This window comes from Pelodiscus sinensis, chromosome 1, assembly GCF_049634645.1.
Source record: "Pelodiscus sinensis isolate JC-2024 chromosome 1, ASM4963464v1, whole genome shotgun sequence".
Taxonomy (NCBI): domain Eukaryota; kingdom Metazoa; phylum Chordata; order Testudines; family Trionychidae; genus Pelodiscus; species Pelodiscus sinensis.
In genome coordinates this window covers 55,677,553-55,692,041 of record NC_134711.1, presented here as the reverse complement: position 1 = coordinate 55,692,041, position 14,489 = coordinate 55,677,553, and the positions used below count along the sequence as shown (strand labels likewise).

Below are 14,489 nucleotides of genomic sequence, written 5' to 3'. Positions count from 1 at the left end.
TGTCCGCTGCCCGCGTGCTCCGCAGCTTTGCTCCCGGTGTCCCTGGTCTGCTGGAGACGGTCCCCAACAGACCAGGGACACCCGGAGCAAAGCCGGGGAGGAGGGGTCCTGCGCCTCTGAGGCTTTGCTGTGGCAAAGCCTCAGAGGCGCGGGACCCCGCCGCCTCCCCGGCTTTGCTCCAGGTGTCCCTGGTCTGCTGGAGACGGTCCCCAGCAGACCAGGGGTACCCGGAGCAGCTTTTCTCACCCCGGAGGTCGAGGTGGCGGGACCGCTGGGCTCTGGGCGGTCCCGCTGCCTGCGAGCTCCGGGGCGAGAAAGCCCTGTTCGTAAGTGCGGATCCGACATAAGTCGGATCCGCCTAAGTCGGGGACTGCCTGTATTTCTCAAGGAATTTAAAAATACCACTGAAAACCCAATTCTTAAGTTTTATTAAATTAAACTGTTAAATGACTCAGTCTTTAAACCATATGTATGTTAGCTGAATAAAAAGGTAATCTGAATATTCAAAGCCTAATGTGAAGCACAAATTATGAAATTAAAAAACCTAAGTATCAAAGTTAATTTCTCTTCAATAACCTCTAAATGTAATGTACTATAAATTAAGAATAATTATTCAAAATTGAAAAGCTACAAATATATATTTTCGCCTTTCCTGCTCAGCTCTTTAAAATGTTTTATATAGTAAAAATAGGATTCAACTTAAAACTTACTGTCATCAAACACCCCAGCATTAGCAAGCAGCAGAGTGATGATTTTAGGGTCCTTTTCAAGCTGCATGACATGCTTGCTTTCATTTGACAGAAGAGTGCACACATTAATAGCAAAGTCCACTTCATTGGGGAGTCCAGATAATAGCGAAAGCACCAATTTATTATAGTCATTTGGCGAATTAAAGTCCATTGACAGCCCATAACTTTGACGAAGATAATCTAACCAAGACAAAAAAAAAAATAGCGAAAACAATGTTTCTGCAGCCAAACTAATAAAATGAATATTGTGGCTGACTCGGTAAGTAAATTATCAATAATTCTCTTTAATATAAATAATTCATTGCATTAAACTAACTTTTCCAACTTTTTTTCATCTTCTTTGGGCCAGAGCATTGAGACCATTACCATGGGATATGGATCTTGCCAATTAGTTATTCATTTCAGAATGGAATATTCAATATATGGTCTTCTTCAGGAGAACCTTGAAAATCACTCAAGCTTCAGGTAGAACAGACTGCAGTCCAATTATTTAGATACGTTATTGTTGTTGTTGTTATTGTTCATTTGTATTACTACATCACCTGAGAGTTCCTGGCTATGAATTAGCACCTCACTATACTATGTGTTGAACAAATACAGAACAAAAATGACCACCTCAGCCCCAAATTGCTTACAACCTAAGCAGACTGTACTGGCATCAAATTTGTAGCAGTATTCTAGTCAAGATTTTCATTCTGATCTGAAGAGCCCCATATGGTATTGATTTTTTGGCTACAGTATGGACCATCTGGCTCCTCAATTTGTAACCCAGAAGTTGAGATCACCAGAACCCAGATTTAAATACCTGTGACCTGCAGGGAGAACATCATCAGTGAAAACTCTAAAATTCACTCTTCAACTTAGCCCAGTAAGTCCTGAGTTTGCTGATTTTCAAAGATTGTCACTTTGGCTATGTCTAGACTGCAAGCCTCTTTTGAAAGATACTTTCGAAAGAGCCTCTTTCGAAAGAGAGCGTCTAGACTGCACGTTGAACTTTCGAAAAAGCGGCTTGCTTTTTCGAAAGAAAGCATCCAGTGAGTCTGGATGCTCTTTCGAAGAAGCCCTATTTATATTGAAGAACGCCTTCTTTCGAAAGAGGAACTTTCGAAAGAAGGCGTTCTTCCTCGTGAAATGAGGTTTACCGCCATCGAAAGAAAAGCCGTGTTCTTTCGATTTAATTTCGAAAGAACGCGGCTTGAGTCTGGACGCAGGGGAAGTTTTTTCGGAAAAAGGCTACTTTTCCCGAAAAAAACCCTGAGTCTGGACACAGCCTTTGAGACCTACTTGTTTCCACACACTCTGGAAATGTTGGGGTTACTTAGGGATTTGGAGGTTTGTTTTTTTTCTGGGGTGGAGGGGGGCGGGGTAATCAGGAAAAATTATTCTATGCTAGGTAATGATTTGACTAACATACAGTGTTGATGTTTTTAACAATATAAATGCATTTAAAGATGGGGTGGGCAATAATTTTTGATAGAGGACTACTCCCAGAGTTTGGAAAGTGGTCAAGGGCCTCACTCTTCCATAATATAAATGTATCAGGTGTGAGGTCTGTGATGGAGGTTAGGTGCAAAAGGGAGCTCATGATAGGGGACTAGCGTGTAGGAGGGCATGCCGGTCTTTGTGCAGGATGCAGAGGGAAGGGAGCTTGCCCAAAAGCTCCCACTGGTCTGTGGGATAGTGGTGGTGGGCCACATGTGGACCATGGGCCACATTTTGCCCGGCTCTGATTTAAAGTCTGTCTCAATTAAAACACGGAAAGTTAAAATAAGCATCATAACAATATTTTTCTCAAAAATGTAATCTACCTGACACACTGTGTTGCTGGTAATTGTAGGAAGATGGAATTGCACCTATAGGAAGTTGTGGCTTTGGATTGCCCGGTGGTACCTCATCATCATCCTCCCCAAAATGATGTACTTTCTCGTACTTTTCTAGATACCTGAAATTAAGAAAGCAAGGATTTTAATATTTACAATGTAACTAAATCCTGTCCTCTATGAATTGAACTGCTGAAAGAAACAATAGCATGTATAGAAACATAGAGGTTTGCTGAAAGCAATAGTTAAGATATGGTATAAAATACAAAACCAGGAATCAAACTGACAAAAGGTGATACTAGAGGAAAAATGGAATCATGACTTAGATATGAAATTTATTTATACTTGCCAACAATACCTTTTGGCTAAAAATTAGAGCAGGCCCAGACAAAATACCCTCTAAGGCCTGGATCCGGCCCGATAAGCCACCAAATCTAGCCTATGGATGCAGCGGGAAGTCTCAGGGGGTATGTCTACACTAGCCCCCAAGATTTTCATTTTGATCTGAAGAGCCCCATATGGTATTGATTTTTTGGCTACAGTATGGACCATCTGGCTCCTCAATTTGTAACTCAATTTGTAATGTCTACACTAGCCCCCTGTTACGAGGTGTAACAGTTAACTCAAACTAAGGACTTAGTTCGAGGTAACTTTTGACTGCCACGTGTAGCTAGTTTGGACTAGGGGGATTTAAAAATGGCGCCCGGACAGGAAATGCAAATAAAGCCCGGGATATTTAAATCCCGGGCTTCATTTGCAACTTCAAATGCCTACATTAGCCTCCCTAGTTCAAATTAGGGGGCTAGTGTAGACATACCCAGGCAGATTCTCTGCCTGCCCCCTGCACACTGCTGAGAGAAGCTGCTGCTGGGTTCTATTTGAACAGCTGTGAGCCTTCATGCACACCTGCCCCCCAGCACAATCCCACTGGTTAGTTTCAGTCAAAGGGAGCAGCCTGTTGTCAGCAGGCAGCTTGCAAAGCACCCTCCCTTCTCCCTTCAGGCTTGTAGCTGTTCAAAAATCACATGGCCCATGCAGTTAATGCAGGGGCAGGGCAGGCAGGGAGTCTGCTTCAGAAGGCTTTTGGCTGGGAGTCAAGCAGGTAAGTCTCCCAACCAGAGCCTGCCTCTGGCACCCCAACCCGTTGCCCTCCCCACCCCACATAACCCAAACCCTCTGCCCCCGTATCCCCTCCCAGATCCTGCACCCCAACCCTGTGCCCCAGGTCACAATCCAAAGCCTCTGTCCCCCCTCCTGTATCAATATCCCCTCCCAGATCCTGTACTCCAATCCCCTGCTGCAGGTCACAATCCAAATCCTTGCACGCACACGCACACACGTTTGTCCCTGCCCCAGATCACAGCCCACATTTCTGCACCCTAGTCTCCAACCCAGGTCACAACTGTCTCCTTCACCCAAACTCCCTCCCAGAGCTCACAGCTTCTCCTATACCCCAATCCCTTACTGCAAGATCCTTTCTGCACCCAGCTACCACCCCAAACCCCACACCTCCTCCACTGAAATGCAAGAGTGTGGCCCTTGACCATTTTCCAAATTCTTGGAGTGGGCCACCATCAAAAATTATTGCCAACCCCTGAATTAGAGCATAGAGCACCTTGTAATTAAGCCCATTTTATTTTTCAGTGAATGAGTTTTTGCTTTTGTTACCAGATATATTTTTGCATGTGTTTTGAGGTAGAAGTACTTACACATTACTACAAGAAGTTTTGTCAGAAATATTTTTCATAGTGTACCAAAAGAAACATAATATGGAGAAATGGGGGCAACATATAGACATAATCAACAGACTAAAAGTAGTGGTTCATAAAGAAAATACTAGGAATAAATAATAATGTAAACAATACTAAATAGAAAATGGGGACACTGAAAGTGCTTAGACTCAGCAGCAAGTTAAATGACACTATTGGAACTCCTTCAAAATCTCACATGATGTAATGCAGAATGTGATATTTTATGAGGTGACAGGCCGTGTCAAAAGGATAGGAAAATAGAAACCATACACAGTTATGACTGGATACATCACATTGGTGGTAACAAGGCAAATTGTTAATGTGTACCTTATTGTGTACCTAATGTAGGGATGTTAAATACTAGTTAATTGAAAAGCTGAGTAACCTCATTAATTCTTATTGGTTACGCAATTATTCTATAGTCCCTGGGGTACCCAGTGCAATCCAGCCCCACTCCTAAGGAGCCTCCTGCCCCTCCATGCTGCTGCCTCTGTATCAGAGAAGGAAGTGCTGGTTGTCAGGCAGGAGCTGGCTTGCAAGCAGAGCTAGTTTAAAAACCAGCTCCACCTGCAAACTGGCTGCCTATCGCTCCATTCTGTGCCTCTGATATAGGGGTGGCAGTAGTTCCTATCTGGGGGGCAGTGGGAGTCTAAGATCCTGGACTCTGCGTGAGCTGCAACTGAGCCTGGCTGCCTGCCTACCGCCTAATACACTTTAAATGCAGAACTGCAGCAGAAGTAGGTCCCAGTCTCAGCAAAAGCTAGGACTGAGACAAGCTGCTGGCCAGCCTGCTAAAAATGTACTGGCACTGGTCGTGGGGAAAAATGCATATAGTCTATAGCATCAACCTATAAGCTTTTGCTTATTGGTTGATCAGTTAATCGACTATACTATTACATCCCTAACTTAATGGTGAAAAAATATTCACTTCCAGAAACTATAGCTAACTTCAACCACATAGACCCCGATCCTGCAAATACTCCCACATACATTTAATTTTAAACATATGAGTAGTCCCACTGACCTTGTATGTACAACTAATGCATGGAAGAGTGTTTGCAGGACTTGGGCCTATATGGGAATACTCACAGGCATAAAGTTACTTACACTACAGGGATGGAGGCCCTACATTCTAATGCTTGGTTATTTGGAAATAGTTTTAAATCTTTCTCTATTAATATTTAGATACCAGACAGGGTTTTCTTTTTGTAATCTGTGAGGAAAAGAAAGGACCCAATCTCAACACCTATTGTTGTTAACAGAAGGTGAGAGCATTCATTCCTTGCATGATTCTAAAAGGTACTTAGGTATATGCCTAATTCAGTGGTTTTCAACATTTTTTCATTTGTGAGTCCTGACTGACTGAACAGAATTCGTCTATAAATGCTGTACATGTTTGGTACAGTATGTGAAAGCATGAGAAAGGGTGCTAAACTGTGGGCATCAATGGTAATGATAACACTTCCGGGTTTTGACCTGTAGGTGGGAGTATTCACATATTTTTGATTCATCAGAAAAATTGAATTCCTTTTCTGGGATCTGAAACTTTATTTTCATAATCACCTTTTGCCGACCCCTTAAACAGTCTGTGAACTGGCTGAAAACCACTGGCTCAATTTTAAGTATGTTGACAATTCTCATTGACTTTAATGGGACTACTCGCATGCTTAAAATTAGAATCATGCTTAAATTCCTTGCTGAGTCAGAGCTTAAAAGAAGTAAAACATATATTTAAATTATAAACCAATATAATTTTCATAATAAAAAAAGTTATTTTCACAAAGGAAGAAAATTAAGAGTTAATAAGGGCTCCATGAGTTACATAAACAGACATACAGTGCATCGAACACTATGTAAATGATTAGTATTATTAGATGATCCACTGTTGCAAAGCCATCTTTATTACATAGGAGTCATATGGTGCGATAAGGACCTAGCAGAAATTTTAAATTATATCACTTTGTTTTTGCCAATAAGGACTATAATTTATATTAAAACACTGTTACTTCCACATTTTTTCAAAATAAAGATCCTCATTGATGGTATTTCCCTTTTCATTTAGTACCTGAAAAAGAATAGACCCCCAAAATTATGAGTAACTGAATTTTCTTTCCATGTCAAATTTCAAAATTTCTCCACCCACAAACTATAGAACTTGAATTTTTAGTTCTTTACTTCCAGTTCATTTTCCTTCCATTTCTCACTTCTTTCCCTCTTCTTGAGTCCTTTAATACAAATTTTAACCAAATATTATTTACAGCTTAGAGGTGCTTTATAGCATATGCATTTTCACAACACCACTGGAAGCAAAACGAAAAAATGACCAGCATCTCCTTTTAAAATAATTTCACCCTTTGCTGGAATGATGGGACATTTTGAAAGACTAACGTTTTACAAAAAAGCCCCACATAGTGAAATACTGCTTCAGTATTCCTTTCTATATATTGCATTTTACCAAAAGAGATGCTTAACAATAGACGCTTTACTTTTCTTTATAAGCAGCCATCATCAAGGTTTATTACTCCAATCATTTCCATTCCCTAGCAGTGTATTGTTATGCATTCTATACTGAGTGCTGCATCACTAAATGCATCAGGCAGGAAGAACACAGACTAGAAGTGGCAGTTTTTGTTGTTCAAGACCTTGTTCACTTTACAACTTTTAAACCACTTTCTGGTAATTTTTTAAATGGTTAATACATTTAGAGACTGTAATACCCAACCCAAAAACCCATGTGCAAAACGTGCATAAGAGGTAGCCCTGAATATTGTGTGGGATCAAATGGTTTAGAAGTAGTGGGGAGTAGTGATGTTAAATTTATATTAATTGGCTAATCAAATAGTTAATACAATTTGCATCAACTGTTCGATTAGTCAAATTAGATAAGGGCATGCCTACACTTCAAAGGTGAAAGCGTTGCGGGGAGCACAGGACCAGCGATGCGTGGAAAACGGGGCCAGGGCCGTGCGGAGCCCAGGGTTTCAACCAGTTGGCCCCAGGCTGCATGTAGCATTTCAAAGCATTTGAAATTCTGCGTGCAGCCCATGGCCAGCTGAGAAGTTCCCAGCTAGCCCTGGGCTGCACGTGATGTTTCAAAGCAGGAGCACTGCATGGAGCCCGGGGTCTGATCCCAGGTTCTATACTGCACTGCCGCTTTGAAGCACCCCCTCCTCTTCCCTGCCCTTGCTGCCTCCTTCTGAGAGAGGCAGCAATTTGGGGTGGGGTGGGGAGTGACTAGTTGACTAGTATGTCAACTATCTAATAAGCATTTGCTTATCAGACAGTTGACTAGTCGTTCACATCCCTAGCGGGGAGAGATGTATTGAATAACTATATAAATTGGTTTTCCAATTATAGAAAAATTAACAGAATGACATCAATAAACAAATATAAAATGGTCATTTTAAAATAAACTGTGAGATTGGGTACATTCATAGCCAAGTGTACACAGTGCTAAAAAAGAATGAAAGTTATACTATAATGGTTGACTATTCAGACTGATAGGCAACAGCATGATGAATCATTGGGTACTTACTTGTTCCATGATTCCACACATTCCAAAATATATCTGAACTGGTATTTCAGAGGAACTATATAGATTATATACCATAGATTTAAAACAAAGCTTGGGACCAATGTGATAAAGCGTTAATTTTCAAATGTGAAAGCTAGGAATTTAAGCTTTTTGTATGATCTGAAAAATTCTGCCATATACAGGGGAGACTGGTGAAGAAGTACAAGGGGAGCCACCAGCCATGTGCCCCCCCAGCACAGGGAAGGGCTGGAACAACCCCCCTGTGCCCCAGTCCCCACCTCTCCCTGTCCCTGCTCCACCCTCTTCCTTCCTCTTCCCTAGCCCTGCTCCACCATTACCCCACATTCCTTTCCTTTCCTTTCCTTTCCTTTCCTTTCCTTTCCTCCAAGTGATGTGGCCTAGGGCAGTGTTTCTCAACCAGTGGTATGAGTACCCTTAGGGGTACTCGAGAGAAGTCTGGGGGGGTATGTCAACACAGCTGAAATTTGGAGAAAATGGAATTTTGGTTTAAAGTTTTATAGGGTTTTATTATGTTTGTACTTTTTACACCCAAAAATTTCATCGCACACCCAGCTACGATTAAGTTGTTTAAATGTGTTGCAATGGTAGAAAAAAATTGTGTGTCTGAAAACTGTAGGTACTGGGAGGTACTTATAATTTTTTTTAAAGGGGGTACTTTATAAAAAAAAAAAAGGTTGAGAAACACTGGCCATGGGGTACTAGTGGGGCCAAGGGTATGGCACCGACAGCAGGGGACTGCCCCCACCCCTCACGCACTGGCAGTGACAGGGAAAGCAGAGCAATGCAGTCAGAGCACTCTGCTTCCTGACAGTGAGAGTGGGTGTGGGAAAGCAGAGTGAGCTGGAGCTGCACTACTCCACTACTACAGGTAAAGGCAGGGTGTCAGGAGAGCACGTTCAACCCCTGTTGTGGTTGCCAGGCTCCCCTCCTAGCCCCAGGCAGCCCAAGGACTCTGGCCCAACCTGCTGCTCACCAGTCCCATACTTCTCCCACCCAAGGAATTTGGGGGCACATGCCCCCTTGTCGCCCCCACACAATGCCCATGGCCATATAGACTCTGGTAGTTCTGCAAGATATATAAGCTTAGATCATATTCTGATTACCATCTTCTTTTTCTTTATTTGAATGTTGGCCTATAGCTGAAGAATCATTGAAGTTAGACACCAGTGCTTTCTATCATCTGCCAATGTAAATTCCCAGTATTCTGAGTTAGATACTGTATTCGTACAGTACTTCATATTCAGATGCATTGCTACTGGCTGCTAACAATCACAAAAACTGCTGCACAGGTGCTTAGATGATGAATCAGTCTAACAGTTTTTAGGGACATTAAATATTTTCAACCTCTAATCTTTGATCAGTTAATGAACAAATATCAATCCCTGGCAACTATTCTAATATTTTTTCAATTAAAAACATTATTGGGCTCTAACTTTAAAAATCGAAAAGATTAAGTAAATTTGATTTCTTACTCAACTTCCCCAAATTTAACTAATCCACTTGTCTGGAACAAGATTAATTTTTTTTAAAAAACCCCAAAAGGCAAAACAAACAATCAAAAAATAAAATAAAATCAAGTCTGTAAGTTTGTATTAGTTTTTCCGTCATTGTCACGATAAGGAAGAAAGGGTGTATTAAACTCGGCCTTTGAAGACTGCTTTCAATTCCAATATTGACAGCAAAAGAGAAACAAAATCAAGTCCTGTTCCTGAAAACTCTTATGAACATGCTGAGTTTTACTTCAATAAGGCTTCACACAAAGTCCTCTGAAGTCAAGGAAAGATACCCCATTTATTTAACACCAGGCTCATGTATAGTCCCAATCATCTCAATAGGACTATTTCTAGTAATAAAATTAAGCTTGCGTTTTCAAGATCGGGGAACCTATGGGCTCAAAGTGGCGTTAACCTTACACTTCCTGATTTTTGTTGGTTTATGTCTCTAGCTTATCATGATTTAAACATTTTTACTATTAAATATAATAATAATATTGCATAGAAGGAAATAAAATACCCATCAGAAACCTATACAGAAATAAGAGAAACTAGGCAGCTGTGGCCACAAGTCAAACCCAGAATTTGGGATCTGGGTAAGCAACTTACAGCTATTCTCCCACTCTTGGGTATAGTTTTCTGAGTTATGCCTCCTGAGAGACACAGTTCAGAATTTAATTTGTTGTCCTCAGTTTTTCAATTTAGAAGTAGATTAACATTTGTCTGGTCAATAGTAAAAGCCATACAACAGACGAAGTACTGAAACATGGGAAGCTAAAGTACATAATTTTGCAAAAGTAACTAGGAATTTTTTGGGTGCACAACCAGAGACATTTTTAAAGGGGCCTGATTTTTAGATGACAAGTGCTCAGGACTTTCTGAAACTCAGGTGTCCTTTAAAGGTCTCTCAAATTAGGCAACCCAAAATGAAGAAACCAAAATTATTTGAAAATTCAAATTATCTCTGTAAAAATCTTAATTTTCTAATTAGCAAGAAAACCTGTAAAACCTGTACTTTTATTTACAAAAGACACATTATACTTCCATATTTTTGAATGAAAAAAGTTTGCAACCTCATTTTTTAGTTTTATAACATTATATTACTAAAATAAGTTAGTCAATCAAAATTATAAAGAAATTAGCTTTAAGAAAATGACTAACATTTTTGTCTACTTAGACTATATACTTCAGTAACATAAAGCAGCTTTTTATTTGCTCAGTAAGTATAAATAAGACTTGTGTTAAGAAATCTGAAACACTTATCAGGAAGAAGTCTAGATTGCATACAAGCCAGTAGCATGAACAGTTTACCAAGAATGATGGCTATGAATAGGTATATACAGTTCTCAAGATGTGGTCTGTGGTGCTGTGTAAAACTATTTCTCTCACAATAGCATATTCAACTGTATTGCTCTAGGGTTTTTGTACTATACTTAACAGCTTTTTATCTAAGTAAACTATGTCAGTCTTTTTGCTATTTGTAGGCCTACTCCAAGATTTTAAGCTTTCCATTAGATACTTTTTGAGCAACTAAATTAGGATACAAAAAGGACTTATACAACAGATGAGGAAGTCCCAACAGGAAATGTCTCTAGGCCAGTGTTTCTCAAAGTGGTCCACGGACCCACCCTGAGAGAGCTGCTAACGGGCTGTTCCCGTTTGTTTACTTATCAGCTCCACAGCCATGGAGACTCGCAATTCCCATTGGCTGCGGTTCACCATTTGCACCCCACAGGAGCCACGGGAAGCAGTGGCTCGGGTCTTTTTGGTGGCATATCTTCTAGGAAAGTGCTGTATTTCTTCTGTCTTTGGGTCAGTAGTGTCTACCTCAACATAAAAAGTTGTCTGCTATGCTGTTGTAGCCATGTGGATCCCAGAATATTAGAAAGACCAAGTGGGTAAGATAATATCTTCTATTGAATCAGCTTCCACTTTCAAACTTATACTGGCCTCTTCTTCAGGAATGCGTGTCTCGCTCATCATCAAAAAGTAGTTCAATAAAAAATATTCTCTCACCCATCTTGTGTGTCTATCAAAAAAGTTGGCTTTTGTCATTTTGATTTTTAAATTTGTATCTCCATTTTTGTTCAGCAGCTATAACATAGGTATAAGCTTCATAATTAGATTACACATAGGTTGATAACGATTTGAAGGTAAATATTTAAGTACTGGAAAAAGAAGGAGAAATTAGTTATCTTATTACTTAATACTAGAAATAACTTCAAACCATTTTTGTCTACATCAATAGAATGAAGCCACAAACCCCCATTTATATATATATATATATATATATATATATATATATATATATGGTGGAATGGTTGCTGAAGCAAATACACCTTCCCTAGGCAAATGCTTCCAAAGCTTAGCAGGCACACAACTAAAACAATTAGCATTTACATTAGGGTTACAACAAAGTGTAATGGAAAAAAATAAAACACAACTGTTGTGTTCATATAATCAATGTGCCACTTTAGCCCTGTATGGCATTTGCTGTTATCCTGAATTGAAGGAAGACAGAAGATTAGTCTACAAAGAGTATTACGAAAACATAAAGTGGATCAGTTCAAAGCCCTGGATTCATACTAAGGGAAAACAAAATTACGGGATGCATGCAAATCTCGTTGTTAAATAGTTGTTAATGAGGATTCCAGAAATAGGCATGTTATTATAAGATATTATATGGAGAGCTCTATTACACCATCAGTTTAGGAGACTGTTTCTGGGGGACACTTCATGTATCAATTAAATAAAAGCCATGGAATAATAAGTCCTACTCCTCTTAATATTCCTTCCTCAGACCAATCCTTTTAGTGAAGAAATGTCAGAGAGCATCCTTATTTGACTTTTGTCTGGCACTGGCAGTCAATGCATTTCCAAAATCCACATTCGGGTTGTTGTGCTAGAACAACTCTTTGCTTCAGTCCAGGCTTTTATGTAGCATTCTCCAGTCTGTTCACAGAGGTTATGAATCATAAGCAGCAAGGACAGTGAAAATGTAATTCAGGTAATTGCTGTTCATATGACATCTCCACCTCCCCTTCAGTCTTCTAAAAAATACCACCCTGTAGCTGCTCGAGTGACAGTTGAGTGCTGCCTATCAGGTTGCTCTTGAATTGATCAAGCAAAGTGGCAAAGGGCAGGCAGGATTCTGGGACGTGGATAAGAAATCCCATAATCTTGGGTTACCAACCCATTCTGAAAACACCAGATACTTTGTGTCAGCGGGAAAGAGAGTGATACCAAATAAAAGAGCCACCTGGATTTCCCCAAACTGCACTGATTTTTTTTTTAAATCAGGTTTGTACACACTAAACAGAAATTACATACAATTGTGTCTGGGAAAAGTTGTACATGTGCACTGAAACTGTGTTTGCTCTAATTGGGTGTGAGTGTACCTGGTTGCCTCTCAAGCAGGGACTATGATAATTTTTAGTCGTTTACCCTAGAGAATTATATGATGTGACCGACTCAATACAAGTTCAGCAGTGGAATGCACCCACAAGAGTCATCCTGTCTGAGGTCAATTATGGGAACCTATCCCACAATTCCCAGGATCAGTCTGTGCAGCAAATACATAACTGGCAACATGTAAGAAGTGTCCACTAAAATATAAGGAAGTTTTAAATACATATTTTATATTAAAATACTTGTAATTAAAGATAACTAAAATAGGTTGGACCTCCCTAGTCTGGCACTCTCAGGATCTGACCCGTCCTGGATGGGGGATTTTGCTGGACCAGCGTGGTAATTTCTGGCCGCCTGCCACCAGCCCACTCCAGTCCTGGCCCAACCGTTGCCCTTCCTCAGCTGACTCCCCCTCTCACCGGCCCCACTGCCCTGTCAGCCCCCACTGCTCTACCAGGTAGCCCCGCTACCTCTGCGCACCGGGCTCCTGCTACTGCTACCCACTGTCTCTGCTCGCTGGGCTTCCACTGATACACTAGGCAGCCTCACTACCTGCGCACACACTAGGCTTCTGCTGCAATGCCTGGCAGCCCCGCTGCCTTTGCGCACTAGTTCCCACTGCAGAGCCTGGCTCCTGCTGCTGCATCTCCAGGCAGTCTAGCAGCCTCTGTGCCAGGCTCTGCTGCTGCACGTGGGACTCCCACAATCTTGCTGGGAAGATCCACTGCCACACATGGGGCTTCTGCATCCGCATGTGGGGATCCTGCAGCCCTGCTGGGAAGCCCAGCTGCCAGGCATGGGGCTCCCACTGCTTTGGTGTTAGCCCTTCACTAGGGCTGTCTGGTCCTAGAACATGTTGCCAAACCAGAGAGTCCAGATTAAGAGAGTTTCAACCTGTATATTACATAGCACCTAAACAGCATAAAAATCTATTTAAAAATATTTAGGTCATTACCAAATGCAACATTAATTTTGGCACATTGTGACTATACATTATGATATCTTTAATTACACAAAATATTGTTTTTCCAAATTAGCCCTGCATCATTCAGTGGGACAGTTAGCAAGATGTTTAACCTGTAAAATATATAACTACACAAGCACTTGTTTTCAAAGTAAGAAATACAGAGATTTGTTACAAAATATAAAAACAACCCTTAACTGTATAACTTATCATTCCTACAGTTAAATAATTCAAAACATAGCCAGTGATTAAATTAGATTTTAAAGCTTTGGGAGTTATTTCCATTAAAAATTAGTTATTCATTTTGCCATATACAAGCATCTACAAGAAGCTAACAACTTACAAAGATAAAAACACATATTAGACATGATAAGAATGCTTCAGAGATTATTTTTGCTCAGGAGATTTTAAAAAATGATTCAAATATTAGCACATTCTTGTGTGCTTTGACCATCACAAATATAATTACCAAGTGCTAAGAATGTATTTATGTAGTCACACATCAATGTGTATGAAGATCTGTTGGTGTATTTCTAGAATTTAAATGGAAGTTGTATGTACTGCTTTCAAAAGTTTACAAACATTTAGTCTTTTCCCTTATAAAAATCCTGATCCAAACAGTTAATTGCATATATATAAAATACTACGTTAAGTATAAAAAGAGCGTTTTAATGTTCAAAGTAGATAAATCTGAAATAGATATTATTGTAATTTACTAATTATTCTTCATTTATGTCTTGAATAATAT

General features: G+C 40.2%; 1 protein-coding gene across 5 annotated transcripts in view; it reads right to left on the bottom strand.

The window, feature by feature from the left end:
• Positions 1–14,489, bottom strand: part of ARID2 (AT-rich interaction domain 2) — a 203,135-nt gene that overhangs the window by 118,380 nt on the left and 70,266 nt on the right. For all 5 annotated transcript variants that reach the window (XR_012904298.1, XR_012904299.1, XR_012904297.1 and 2 more), the window contains exons 4-5: positions 2,558–2,691; positions 711–929 (exon numbers count right to left, since the gene is read on the bottom strand). Coding sequence is in view for 1 of the 5 variants with exons in the window: in XM_075930435.1 (XP_075786550.1) it covers positions 711–929; positions 2,558–2,691 (353 nt within the window). In the remaining 4 variants the exon portion in view is untranslated. The remainder of the gene's footprint in view (positions 1–710; positions 930–2,557; positions 2,692–14,489) is intronic.